This window comes from Neovison vison, chromosome 1 (genome assembly GCF_020171115.1).
Source record: "Neovison vison isolate M4711 chromosome 1, ASM_NN_V1, whole genome shotgun sequence".
NCBI classification, from domain to species: Eukaryota; Metazoa; Chordata; class Mammalia; order Carnivora; family Mustelidae; genus Neogale; species Neogale vison.
Genome location: NC_058091.1, coordinates 35293857 through 35309313, shown reverse-complemented (window position 1 = coordinate 35309313; position 15457 = coordinate 35293857). Strand labels below are relative to the sequence as shown.

Here is a 15457-nt window from a genome sequence, read left to right as displayed (position 1 = left end):
CTTTTATGTTTTTGGTGTCACAATTTACATCTTTTTGTTGTATATATACTTTAATTATTGTAGTTATTTTTACTGTTTTTATTTGTTAACCTTCATGCTAGCTTTGTGATTAATTCACTACCCTATTTACCAGTGAAATGTTTACTTTTACAAGTTGTTATTAAGCACCCTTTCTTTCCTACTTAAAACAGCCCCTTTAACATTTCTTGTAAGGCAGGTTTGTGGTAATGAACTTTGGCTTTTGCTTGTGTGGAAAACTCTTTATCTCTTCTGAATTCTGAATAACTTTGCCCAGGATCAATGTTCTTGGTTGTGACACTTTCTTCTGGTTAGCTTAGTTTTTGCTGAAAAATTTGCTGTTAGTCTTATGGAGGTTCCCTTGTATGGTATTCTCTTGTATGGAGAAAAACAAGTGTTTTTCTCTTGCTGTTTTTAAAATTCTCTCCTCATCCTTAACTTTTGACACTTTAATTACATTTTAATATATTTAATAATCTCTAATTGTGAGTATTTCTGGGTTCATCTTTTTAGGAATTCTCTGAGTTTCCTGGATCTGGAGGTGTTTTCCTCCCTCAGGTTAGGGTAATTTTCAATTATTATTTCTTCAGGTGAGTTTTCTGCTCCCTTCTCTCTCTCTTTTCCTTCTGGGACCTATACCATGCAAATGTTAGTTTGCTTAATGTTATTCTATAAGTCTCTTAATCTAGCTTTACTGTTTTTTTCCTGGTTTCTTTGTTTGTTTGTTTTTTTTTTTTTGTTTGGTTTGGTTTTTGCTGCTCTGATTGGTAAGTTTCTATGACCTGTGTTTTAGCCTCTCTTTTCTTTCTTTTTATCAACCCCATCTAATGTATTTTCCAGTTCAGCTATTTTATTCTTTAGTACTGACTTCTGTTTGGCACTTTTTTATATTTCCTACCCCTTTGTTGAAGTTCTCACTCTTTAAATCCATTCTTCAGAGTTTGAGGGACATAGTCATGATCATTACTTTCAACTTCTTATCTGGTAAGTTACGATCTCTGTTTACTATGTCACTTGATTCTGTTTTGGTTTCTACACATTAGATGCAACAACCACCTCTCCCAGTCTTCAGTGGCTAACCAGTCTTCAATGGCTAGCCTTGTGCAGGAGAAGAACATTAACATTCAACCCTGTCCTAGCTTTTGGTCATCTCTCGATTTTTGTGTTTGTCCAAGCATCCTATATTATTTCTAACCGATCCCTGTAGTTGGTGTGTTCCAATAACTAGTTAGTTACCCACAGTGGGGGAGGGTCTCAATCAGCACCTAGATTCAGGCTGATTAGAGGCCAGACTCTTGGGCAGTAACTTTAAGAATGCAGATATGTTTGGGTCCCACTAGACTGTAGATAAGACTCACTGGCCATGAGAGCCAGAGGTGGTGTCTGCATGGCAGTTATGAAAATTAGGGCACCAATTTGGTTGATTACTGTTTTTTGTTTTATTTTGTTTTAGATTTTATTTATTTGTTAGAGCATAAGCAGGGAGAGTGGCAGGTAGATGGAGAAGCAGGCTCCCTGCTGAGCAAGGAGCCCGACACAGGACTGACTCCCAGGACTCTGGGATCATGCCTGAGCCAAAGGCAGATGTATAACTGATGAGCCACCCAGGCATCTCAAATGTGTATTTAATTAGAAGCCTGCCTCAGAATGCAGCTCTCATATAAACCAATAGGCCTCTTTCACAAAAGACTGAGCTCCTAGTTCACTTTACCTCTTGCTGTGCCCTAGGGGTGGTAGCTTGGTAGCTATTTAAGAACTCTTTCTCTGTTGGTTACAGACCTTTGGGATTTATGAGCATAAACTCCACTGGACACCAGAGTCAAGTGATATAGAGGTATCCTCCAGAAGCAGCTATGAAAAATCAAGGCATCAGCCAAGAATATAATAAGTTCCTTTCTTAAAGATAATGGCAAGCTCCAGCAAGGTAGATGGAGAATGTAAAATATTGCATCCACTGGCTTCTGTTCAGTGAGAGCAATTCTGTGGATAACTATAAATGTGCCAAACTAGAAGCCTCAGGTCGGAGCCCCTGGACAAGACAATAGGCCTCTCTCTTAGATTGGGAGTGGGTTTTGGTCTGCAAGCTGTACTCTGCCATAGTAGTGTTAGTCTGTCAAACTACCTCTTTGATTGTTCCAGTTCTGTGAGACCCAGGAACACAAGCTCTCATTCTCTAGAGAGAGCCAGCTAATTAATCAAGGATGTTTTCTGAAAGGCAGCTACAAAAACTGGGTCACCTTGCACAAAAACCGGGATACCAGGTATAGATAAAATCTCTTCTCTAGGAGATACTGGTGCTCTAGAGCATAACCGAGAGAGATTAGGAAGATGGTACTCACCTGCTTTCTTAGACTCTTCCTCTAGGCCCCTGCCTTTCAGACTAATGCTCTAACATTAGCAAGTAAGTCTCTTTCACATGAAACCTGGCACCTGCAATGGATGGCTTCCATGCCAGGCCCTGGGGCAGGTGAGTCTGCACATGAGCCTTTTAAGAGTCATTTTTCAGTTTCCTATAGCCTCAGTCAATCTAATAGGTGTAAACCCTGTAGGTCTTCAAAGCCAGATGTTCTGGAGTCTTATCTCTCAGGTGCCAGTCTTAAATGTTAGGGTGCCCAGTGTGGGATCAAACAATTAGTTTCTCAGGGAGAGATTCCAGCTGCTGACTCCCCTTCTGATTATGGGTCTTTGGTGGGGGTTTGTGGTGAGATTGTCTCAGTCTTTCCTACCCACTTTGATTTGCTTTGCCTCTTGTTTACCAGACGTGAAGCGCTCACTCTGCCAAGTTTCAGGGTTTTTTTTTTCCGGAGGAAATTGTTCCATAGATAGGTATAGATTCAGTGTGCTGTGTGAGGTAAGTTGAAGGATCTTCTTCTGTCACTATCTTGAATTGGAACTGGTTTTTGTTTGTTTGGTTGGTTGGTTTTTGGTTTTTGTCTTTTGTTTTTCTATTAGAGTCATATTTATTTCAACAAAATTATCAAGTAAAACTACAAAGAAAAATATTTGACACAGAGACACAATTTTGTAGAGAGGAAGTTTAGCATTAATTGATATAATAAATTACATCTGGTGATATTTGGGGGGAAACTATTACCAGAAGAAACACTAAAATACAGCATCATTGGCACAGCACATGAAAACATTCCCATAAAAATTAAAGATTTTCATTTGAACACTTAATCTTTCAGCCCTCTTTGAATTTATATTCTGAAATTTGATGTTTTATTGCAGTTTCCACTTGCATAGAGTATCTTTCCCATCACCGCAGGTCTCATATGTAGCTTTAAAACTGAAGTATATCTCCTATTGGCAACCAGTAGTTGGGTCTTTCTTTTTGTCCAGCCAGGCGGTGTGCCTTTTGATTGGAGAATTCATTCCACTTCCATTTAGAGTAGTTACTAATATGTAAAGACTTACTAATGCCATCTTAATTGCTTTCTCGTTTTGTATTTCCATTATTTCTTTTTCCCCTCACTTTCTAGGCCGGAGCCTTTGTAAATTGGTTATTCTTCCTAGTGGTATGCTCTGTTTCCCCCTTCTTTGTCAATCTGTTGTAGGTTTTTGTCTTGTAGTCTGATAGTGTAATGGGAATTTCTGGGGAGGTTACATTTTTTTTTTCTTTTTTAACCTGGATGCCTTTAAAACTCTTTATTATGGATTTATGACAATTTATGTCTTAAAGAGGTCATTTTGTTTTGAGATAAAAGGGTAATCTATGGGGTGCCTGGGTGGCCCAGTTGGTTAAGCATCTGCCTTCAGCTCAGGTCATGATCCCAGGGTCCTAGGATAGTCCCATATCAGGCTTCTTGCTCAACTGGAAGCCTGCTTCTCCCTCTCCTGCTCTCTCTGCTTGTGCTTTAATAAATAATTTTTAAAGATTTTATTTATTATTTATTTGATGCAAAGAGAGAGATCACAAGTAGGCAGAGAGGCAGGCATAGAGACAGGGGGAAGCAGGCTCCCTGCTGAGCAGAGAGCCTGATTTGGGGCTTGATCACAGGACACTGATACCATGACCAGAGCCAAAGGCAGAGGCCTAACCCACTGAGCCACCCAGCCCCCCACCTCTTTCTTTAATAATTTTTTTTTTTTAAAGATTTTATTTATTTCTTTGACAGAGAGAGATCACAAGTAGGTAGAGTGGCAGGCAGAGTGAGAGAGAGAGAGAAGGAAGCAGGCTCCCTGCTGAGCAGAAAGCCCGATGCGGGACTCGATCCCAGGACCCTGAGATCATGACCTGAGCCGAAGGCAGCGGCTTAACCCACTGAGCCACCCAGGTGCCCAATAATTTTTTTTTTTTTTAAGATTCTTTCTATTTATTTATTTATTTGACACAGAGAGACACAGTGAGAGAGGAAACACACAGGGAGTAGGAGAGGAAGAAGCAGGCTGCCATCTGAGCAGGGATCCTGATCTCGGGCTTGATCCCAGGACCCTGAGATCATGACCTGAGTCAGGCAAACGCTTAATTAGGCGCCCCTAATTTTTTTTTTTTTTTTTAACAGGTACTCTATGAGTTCAGTAGACAGGTCTTTCCTCCGGTTAGGAAAATTCTCAGCCTTGTTTTGGTTTTATTCTTTTTTTTTTTTTTTTTAAAGATTTTATTTATTTATTTGACAGAGAGAGATCACAAGTAGGCAGAGAGGCAGGCAGAGAGGAGGGGGAAGGCTGAGCAGAGAGCCCGATGTGGGGCTCGATCCCAGGACCCTGGGATCATGATCTGAGCCAAAAGCAGAGGCTTTAACCCACTGAGCCACCCAGGTGCCCCAGTTTTATTCTTTTTAAAATAAATTCTCTGCCCCCTTTTCTATCTCTTCTCTTTCTGAAATCCTGATTATTTTGATATTTGTGTTTTTTTATGGATAATCACCACTCATGTAGGCTTTCTTCATTATTTTAATTCTAAGTTCCCTCTACCATGTTATGTCAAAGTTCTTATCCTTCATGTCAGTTATTCTTTCTTTCATGTGGTCTTTATATGTTCTCTGTTATATTCTTGATCTCATTTACTGAATTTCAGCCCCAGAATTTGGAAAGAACTCATTTTGTTTGTATTTTAAATTCCTGATTTGATTGAACTTTCTGAATTTTCTTGTAACTTACTGAGTTTCCTCATTATAGCTGTTTTAAATTCTTTTTTAGTGAAGCCATATTTCCTTGATATTTCATAACCTTTATAGATATTTACCAGTACTTTGGAAGTAGTACATACCTCTGTATTCTGCTTATTGCTTCAGCAGGTAGGGTATTATGTCCCATAGTATTGTTACCTTTTCCTCTGTGTTTATGAAGGTGCACCTACTCTAGTCTTGTCCCTTCTCTGGGGTAGTTTTGTTTTTTAAAGCTTTTGTGTCTCCTCTGGTTCTTATAATTTACCAAGTCAGAAGACTTTCTTTTGTTTTTTAGCATGGAGTGGTTTCTGAGCATGCTCTCTGTCCACCAGAGACTGCTCTCACAGTGGCACATGGCATCCTGCGCAAGGAACTTAACAGCATGAGGGAAGGTATGGGTTTAGCACTGTGGGTGTGCTCACAGACCCAGTAGGATGATCCTGGGAGTAGTACCCCCTGCTAAGCACAATTCCTTTTCCACCGTTTGAAATTCTTACCCCTTGCTTTCCCAATACCCTCCCCACCTCCAGTTATAGATCTCCCACCACAGTTCTCCAAGTGCTGAGGGAGAGAAAGGTTTTCTTCAGTTGCCATAACTAGGCACTCACTGCTTTCCTTTTCCTGTGCTCCTAGGAGAGGTCATGGCCATTGACCAATCATGGTCATGGTTCCAGATAAATCAGAGCTCTTCAGTGTTTCATTTCGCAGATGGGTAGTGCCAGGTAAATTTATCTTACAATCTCTTAGGCGGCCAAACTCCTATTTTTTACTTGTTACAGTGGTATGCTGGAGTCTGCTTTAGGGAAGGCTAGACTCAGGAAGTTTCTCTCTCTAATGCTATTCCAGTCTCTACTCACCCTTTTTGTTTAAGAGAGGTATAGGCATTTTGGCTGGTTCCTCTGGTTGCCCAGCCCATTCAAGGTCCCTTAGTGGCTGCTCTGGTGGGTGAGACTCCTGCCAATTTCCCTGGATTAAGGTGATAGGTCTAAAAACATCCATGGGGATGGTTTTGTTCATGTTTAAATGTCTAATCTTTTGATTTTGGGAGTGAATTAAAAAAGGAACATTTTATGCCAGCGTGTTGCTGACCCACTCTCCAGGATCATCAGATACTCATTTTAGAAAGTATACTCAGGATGGAGAAGAGCTGGAAAGGTCAAAAGTGTAGAAGTATCAAATGGGGGAACATGTATGACTCTTATGAAGTTACTTTAATGTTGGTCTAAGAGAAACATTAACTAGACTATATCATAATTAAACTTACAAAATGATTTTATTATAATTAAGTTTGAAATAGAGAAAATGAAGGTATTGTATATTTATCAATAATGGCTTTTTCTTATCTGTACTTTACAAAAGAAGGAAAGGATGCCATTTATATTTTGACATATGGCACCCTTTATATATATAAAATGGAAGCTTAGAAAATACAACATCCCCTCTAAAGGGAGAATTACCCAAGGTAACATTATATAAGAACATGAAAATACCTATGCCCTTGCCATTCTGCTTTCACTTGATGTTAAGAAGCAAATACTAGAGTTACTGAAAACTGTGACTGTCCTAACAATACTTAAATATACAGAATTGAATTTGACCTTCTTTTGTTACTGATAAAACTTCCTTTTAAAAAAAAATGAGATTTCGGAGCACCTGGGTGGTTAAAGCCTCTGCCTTCGGCTCAGGTCATGATCTGAGTCCTGGGATTGAGCCTCACATCGGACTCTCTGTTCAGCAGGGAGCCTGCTTCCCCATCTCTCTGTCTGCGTCTCTGCCTACTTGTGATTTCCCTCTCTGTCAAATAAATAAATAAAATCTTTAAAAAAAAAATAAAATGAGATTTCAATAATATACAAAGTAGGGAATATTTTCACTAAATGCTCTCTGACTTTAAAATTCTGTGGCTAGTAAAGTTCATTTTATTATTCATTATTCATAGTATTCTTGTTATTTATTCATTTTACTTTAATTGGGTAATTGACAACAAAAGCATTTCAAAGATTGATTTGTTTTAGAGAGAGAGAGCATGAGAGGGAGGGGCACAGGGAGAGCGAGAGAGAATCCCAAGCGGACTCTGCTGAACGGCAGCCCAAGCCTGATGCCACCGTGTTGAGATCACAACTGAGCTAAAACCAGGAGTGGGTTGTTCAGTCGAGTCAGCTGTGCCACCCAGTGGCCCCAAAACAAAGGCATTTTATATTGCAGTAGCATAGAAGTTTCTAATTCCATACATGTTTCAAAGAGACTAAACCCTAAAATTAGAGTAACATCAAGTTGTTTATTAGATTGTCATAAAGATGTTTAATAGCTACTGGTAATTCAGTTAAAGTTAGTAATAAAAGTGAAAAATCTCCTATTTGATTTACACATCTGACAATCAACACTATTAGTTTAGCATCATACAAAATGGTTTTACTAGCCATAATTAGTTTTTCTTGATTTATATATAACTTTTTTTTTTAAACTAAAAATGAATCTTCTTTGCACAGTATTTAGAAAATACTTTTGGTTACTGCTTTCTGCAATCATGGTAGAGATCTAGAAACCATAACAATAACAAGCATTCATAGTACTAGTAGATGTTTTTCCAGTAATTTTGTGATAAATTCTTCGAGTAATAGTACACATTAAATGTAGATTATTTTATGAAATGATGTTTTAATGGTAGAGGACTTTGCTATCTGACTCTCAGTTTCTGCTCAGGTCATGATCTTATGATCATGGTTGGTGGGATCTAGCCCCCAAGCAGCCTCCTGGTTTGGCAAGGAGTCTGCTTGAGATTCTCTTTCTCTGCCCCTCCCCACACTGGTACATGCTCATTCTCTCTTAAATAAATCTTTTTTAAAAAAATTGTTATTGGTCACAGCTGGGAAAAGAATCCAGATTTTTCTGGACCATGTTCTTTTCACAGAAACATGTCTGGATGTAGAATATATCCCTATTTTATAAAAAATAAACATACAGGAAGAAGTATTGCATGGCCTTCAAACTTTTGAGTTCTGAATTCTGATTGCTTATTTTGCCTCCAGCAGTCTGCCTCACTTAGTAACTATGTTAGGGGGTTGTGAGAATATAAACTGATAGGCATATTTTTTTCACAGTAACAATGTTACTGTGAGCTTTCTCTGCTAGAATTCCCTGTTAATAATGTTTATATTCAATAAGTATTCATCTTAAATTATTAAAAATATGAAGTACACTTTCATTTTTATTTTTACATCATAGATAATTTTTCTAATCTCTTTTTTTGTTTTGTTTTAGGTCACTTTTCACATTGAACCATACAGCAATCGAGATGATCAAAACATGTACAAAAATGTCAAATATATTATAGACAAGTGAGTTTCTTATGTGTTTATAATTACTGTTTTATGATCCAGTGATAGCGAGTACATTTAAATTATATTTGAGATTTGAATGACTTATGGTCTCATATATTAAGATTAAATTTAGTGAATACTCATTTTGAGGAACATTTCTGAAATTCCTTATAATTCACTTTCTGTATAGATTATTTACTGTTTATATGTTTATTAAGCTATTTATGATTTGCTGTCTGACATTTTAAATTGGTATTCTATAAATCATGAATACAGATTATCTTTTTAAAAGAAGGTTCAAATTATGAAATGTGAACTGCTTTATATCTATGGACCCACATCCAATATTTTCATTTTTATTTATTCTGATTATAAAGAAAAAATTAATACAGCTTCGTTTTGTTCAAGGATTTTACTGATAAGAACCTGTGACAGATACTATACTCGTAAAAGGAACCTTGTCAGCAGGAATAGCAGTTGACATATTTATATAGAAAATGGGCTTTTTATGGTGTTGGTCATCATTTGTAAACCTCAATATAAGATAATTTCTTGTTAGGAAAAATGAGATACTGGATACATCAAGACATTACCTATCTGCAAAATTGAAAATGCATTTTTAATGATTATCCTTAATATGACTGATCCCCCAAAGAAAGTGAACAATATGCTGGCTGATTACCTTCATCGTCAATATAGAAACAGTTATTGTCTGTGGAAAATGAGTTACAGATACTCACTTCACTTTTACATATTTTTGTATTCTAGATATGGAAATCATCCGGCCTTTTATAGGTACAAGACTAAGACTGGCAATGCTCTTCCTATGTTTTATATCTATGATTCCTATATCACAAAGCCTGAAAAATGGGCCAATTTGTTAACCATCACAGGGTCTCAGAGCATCCGCAATTCTCCTTATGATGGACTGTTTATTGCACTTCTAGTAGAAAGCAAACATAGATATGATATTCTTCAAGGAGGTTTTGATGGAATTTACACATATTTTGCCACAAATGGCTTTACTTATGGCTCATCGTATGAGAACTGGGCGAGGCTAAAATTTTTCTGTGACCAGTTCAACCTACTGTTTATCCCAAGTGTGGGCCCAGGATATATAGATACCAGCATCCGCCCATGGAATGCTCAAAACACTCGAAACCGAATCAGCGGGAAGTACTATGAAACTGCTCTGGGGGCTGCACTCCATGCTCACCCCAGTGTGATTTCTATCACCTCTTTCAATGAGTGGCATGAAGGAACTCAGATTGAAAAAGCCATTCCCAAAAGAACCAGTAATACCGTGTACCTGGATTACCGGCCTCATAAACCAAGTCTTTATCTAGAACTGACTCGCAAGTGGTCTGAAAAATACAGTAAGGAAAGAGCAACTTATGCATCAGATCAGAAGCTGCCTCTTTCTTAATGCATCAAGTACCTTTTGTTTTAAGTGTGTACTGATTGGCAGTTATCCCCATAATAAAAAGAATTTGCACTTTTTAAAAAAAATTGTGATATCATCATTGCCACCCCTCACAATGCTGCACTGAAAAAATATCTGAGAGAAAAACTGTGCAAATAACATTCCCTATAGCATAATTTGCTACAAGTTTTTATCTCACACAAAACTGTATTACATAAATAATTAGTATACGGTTAAATCCTTCTTGTATTCTGGGCCCAAAGAAATAGATTGTGTATATTGGGTATGTCTAGTGAAGAAAATAGGACCGAAAAGATCGTGCACATGTTTCATTTAGACTTTTTCCCCAATGATTCAGTCATCCAGAGTGTTGACTAACACAATAAAGTCTGCAATAAAAATTCTTAAGGAAAATAAAATCACAACTTAAGCCTTACTGTGAATCACATTGTGTTAGGAAGGCCTCCTTTCTATAGCACAATATGCATCATCCTTTGAGGATTTTTTTTATTACTTATAGCATGCTAGGTGTTTTGCATGCCTAATACGCCTGCTTTACAATGCTAAATTCCAGATTTTAGAAGCTATGGTAAGTTCTTTCATGCTTCTGTATTAAGAAAACATAGTTGGTTCACAATTATGAAGATGGAATGCCCAAAATACCAGTTTTTGGATAACCTGTCAATCTTTAACTTGTTATTCTATTCATGTTTTTAATCAGAGACCAACTTTTAGTAAGAAAAAAAAAAGTTGATACTATCATTGGATTTCCTTCTTAATATTTAAGCTGCTTTTACCAAAATAGGGAACATTTACTTAGCATTTTAGGAACATGGAAATGAAAATTCTCTTATATCTTAAATTCATTCCTGAAGTTTGACTTGTAAGTTTAATACTTAATGATGGCAATAATCTCATTTGAAAGACAATATATCCCCATGTAAAAACATACTTTCATGGTATCTACCAGATTCAATACTTGTGATCAGTTGATTGTCCTATTGTGACAAATTAATCCACATATATGCTGAAAATGGATCTCTTTAGTAGATTATACGTTATCCTTCAGTTCTTATAGTTAACTAGAACTCAAATATATATATATATACTATTACAAGAATATTATTTCTTAGATACTTAATTTGCTAAAGAGAAACAATACTGAACAATAATAGATATAAATCTCCACGTTTTAGAGATATTTGGAAATAAAGTAACTGTAGAATTTATCATAACATAGCCCATCAGATGATGAAATTTATTTTAGCCAGTGATTTTCAAAGGAAAATATCTTTCCTTTGAAAAAAGGCATAACTAATGTTAAACTTATTTATAAATTAAGAATTTGCCATTTCTCAGAGAATGATCAGGCCATGAGAAATTTGAGTAATAGTAGTAACCTACTTTCTAGAGGAAATTACAAGAATAAATCACTATAATGATGTAACCAAGGCTTTCATAGGAACATTCACACAGATATGACCTGTGGATTTTTTTTTTTCTTATATCCATGTAGCTACTATGTGTTATCACAGGAATAAACTCTAAATGTATCATGCCTAATAATCACTTACACCGTATTTTATTAAATTATAGAAATTACTAGAGAGGAATTTTGTCATTGCTTATACTTATATTTGAACCTGCTGTGACAGAAAATTTCATGAAATAGTTCAAGATTAAGAGAAAGTATATAAAAACAAGGTCAACAAATACTCACTGTGAATACTACCACTTTCTGTGTTGCTTCCACTGCAGACCTAGATAATCTACTACAGCTCTCTTTACCTCTGAGCTTTGTTGTGGTTCCCAACACATTACTCCAACCAGCCAATGGAGGAGCAGATTTCAAAGTAAAACAGATTTTTTTTCTCAAGGGAAGAATGTTTGGAATCTGACCTCATAAGAGTTTAAGAATTTATAATTATATGAAAACCCTGTGTCTTTTTGCCTGTTTTAGAAAACAGGAGGAATTATCTCTAATTTCATATGTCTTCCTCAGGTACTCATTACAGCCGCCTTTATCATTTGACTTATAACACAGTTTAAATCATTATGATCACAAATAAAAGCAAAGAACTGATTGCCTAATTTAAACTATCTAGGTGTGACTTCATTAAACTAAAATAACTATTAAACAGTGTAATATAGGCAATGCATGAATCACAATTCTTTTATGGTTTAATCAGTCTATTTTGACTGCATAGAACATAATCTTTGTTTTATTGTTCTCCTTAAGGACTAATATTGTCAAAAACTGCTGTTATTAATGTTTAAGTTGTATGTTAACTTTTTTCTGTTTTAAAAGTAAAAGACTTTTGTTATATGAAGTAATTAACTTTCATTTAATAAAAGCGTACATGAATTAGTGTATCTTAGGTATAAAAATATGTCCCTTTCTATTTATGAAATATTTAATTTCTGATTAGCAGATAAAAAGTAGTATTCATTCATAAGAATATATTTTCTCTATTTGAGATATGCAGCACTTACAAAATCTGTATCTTTAACTGTATATACATTTTTAAATGTATATAACACACACAAAATGTCTTGGGGGTAGCGGGAAGAGGTGTTATTTTTTATTCTTTGGGCATGATCCTATGTTAGCTCTAACTCTTTTGGGAAATCTTACCCTAACAAACCACCAGAGAATCTATCAAGTTTATAACCATGCACTTTTTCATACTGACCAGTTAAAGATGAGGGTTCCTGAATTCTATAGTGTCTACAGAAACAGCTCTTAAAAGTCTATATCTAAATTTTGAATCAAGGTAGAACACCCTCATGCCCCACAGTATAGAAGCAATACTTTATTTATGATCAACAAAATTCCAGTTATTTTTTATAAATATCTATAATTTCCAAATGAAAAATGGACCTAACCACAAGCAAAAAAGTTTATTCATTCAGGTAAAAGTCTATACTGACTTTGCTATATATCCACATAAAGTCTAAATGTTATTGTATGCTTCCTATAAGATTACCATTCTTGAGAATTCAAGTGCTACATTGCTTAATTACTTTAGAGATTCATTGTAGTCCCATCAAAGAATTTAATAGTAGTCCTATTATATTTCATCAATGACGAGGGGAACATTTTTCAATGTGGTTTTTGTTGTTATTGTTACATAATTTATGATATAAAAAGAAGTAGTAAATGGTCACAGATCTAAAATTTAGTGAAGTTAAAACATAGTAGCACTATTTTGGATGTTCTAGACTTCATTTAAAAGCATCTTGCATATTTTAAGTTTCTCAATTTACATAAAATTAACCATAAATTCAATCAAAAAGTTAAAGCGCCTTTTAGAAAAGACCCCATGAAATGAATATTTTATGACATAAGGCAATGGTGTACTATGGTATATGATTTGCATCATCATGCCTTGTTTTTGATTTTTTGGAAGAATTGGTTAATCTGAGCAAAGATTGTTGTAAACATGAAATAAAGTGACACTTTAGCTAATTACATTTAAAATACATTAATTATATTTATGTTTATGCATAAAAGTATGAGTCAGTTTTACAAAAGCCATTATGAAAACACTATTAATTTGGTAATGTCTAATGTAATATGATCTTTACCCTGATTTTGAAACAAATACAAAAGAGAAAACTAGAAGAAATTCACTTGTAATAAATGCAATAAAATTTAGAAATTTATATAATTAAACACAGTCACCTAAGGGTAGTATGTCAGAATTGTTTTTTGGATGTAGTAAGTTTGTATTTACTGAATGCTGCCATTCTATGTATTGTTTTTTAATTACTTAGATTCTTTAGCTATGTGGCAGTCTATTAAGCCATTCATATTAAAATAGCTCAGTCTAATCTGTGGTTTCATGTAAAAAGCTAACTGCAAGGCTGCTAAATTCTTACTTGAAAATTTAGTGTTATATTAAAGTACATTACTGGAAATTATGCTCTTGACTTTTTAGCTGTCTTGTAAAAAAAAAAATGTTGACAATCATTTTATGAATAGTAGCTGAGCTTAAATTCTGTTTTTCCTCATGAGTATTATGTATTCTTAGCTAAAGACTTAATATAATCCCCCAATAAAATATTCTTTTAATATATAATATTTCATTGTTTTCTTTTTACTTTAATCATTCTTACGTAGAGTGTAGGTAATGCTTGCTCTTTTTAAAATGTGTACTCATTTGAAAACAGGATTTAAAGTATTTTTTCCATAAAAAGAATTTAAGAGTATATGAACAATGAAAGATGGGAATTTAGAAAGAATATACATCTATATACATGCTAGCATATATAGCTGACTGCATATTTGGTATTGAGCTTCTGAGTAGTTAATACAAGATGTTATATGGTTTTGTTTTTTTGGCCAGGAAAGGAGCATCTCCTTTACAAGGTAAACTGTATGTTGTCATCACAATTTAAAATAAAAGGTAAAGCATATGGAATATAGTCAGTGGTACGGTGTATAATGCTGTATGCTGACAGATGGTAGCTACACTTACGGTGAGCACAACATAGCATATAGAGTTGTTGAGTCACTATATTGTACACCTCAAAATAATGTAACATGTATCAACTATATAAAAAAAACTAAAAAATTTTTCCAATTGGCATTATACCTATGGTTTAAAAAAAATAATGTAGGGGCACCTGGTGGCTCAGTGGGTTAAGCCTCTGCTTTCAGCTCAGGTCATGATCTCAAGGTCCTGGGATCGAGTCCCACATCAGGCTTTCTGCTCGGCAGGGAGCCTGCTTCCTCCTCTCTCTCTCTCTCTCTCTCTCTCCTTGCCTCTCTGCCTATTTGTGATCTCTCTCTGTCAAATAAAATATTTAGAAAAAAAATTAAAAAATAAAATTTTAAAAATAATAATAATGTAAAAACCTATAGGAACCTGTCAGGAAATGTACTATAAATAAATGCATCAGGTTTAAGACCATAGAGAGTCCTAGGAACTGTGGACCACTCTCAACTAAAAGGAGTAGTTGCTAATCAGCTCTCAATTCATTTTGTAGGTATGGGTCACTAAAATGAGGAAGTATGTATGCCCATATGAGTGTAAATTTTTTCTAATTATAACAAGTTGGCAAATACCAGAAAAGACTTTTAAAATATTTGCTTGGTGGGGTCACTAATTTGTGACCTCTGATAGAATATAAAATTATTGAGAACATTCTTCATAACATTACACTCAAGAGGATTTCATATGACTAGTTATTGTGATGATTATTGGATAAGTTCTAAGTATATAATGAAACTCAAATGAAAATGAATCCATGAAGGTTCTGATTGTATGATAACTTTTCCCTATTCTTACAGGAGATCAGAAATAAAGCACCCCGGGGCGCCTGGGTGGCTCAGTGGGTTAAGCCGCTGCCTTCGGCTCGGGTCATGATCTCAGGGTCCTGGGATCGAGCCCCGCATCGGGCTCTCTGCTCAGCAGGGAGCCTGCTTCCCTCTCTATCTCTCTGCCTGCCTCTCCATCTACTTGTGATTTCTCTCTGTTAAATAAATAAATAAAATCTTAAAAAAAAAAAAAAGAAATAAAGCACCCCAACAATGAGGTACATGTCTCTTAGCCAGGACCAATATGCCAAGACCAAACTTC

General features: G+C 35.5%; 1 protein-coding gene across 1 annotated transcript in view; it reads left to right on the top strand.

Annotated features, from left to right (window-relative positions):
- MANEA (mannosidase endo-alpha) overlaps positions 1–13954 on the top strand; it is an 83129-nt gene extending 69175 nt beyond the window's left edge. The window contains exons 4-5 of the mRNA XM_044245402.1: positions 8391–8467; positions 9218–13954. Of these exons, the coding sequence (XP_044101337.1) occupies positions 8391–8467; positions 9218–9875 (735 nt within the window). The 3' untranslated portion in view covers positions 9876–13954. The remainder of the gene's footprint in view (positions 1–8390; positions 8468–9217) is intronic.
- Positions 13955–15457: the final 1503 nt, after the last annotated feature.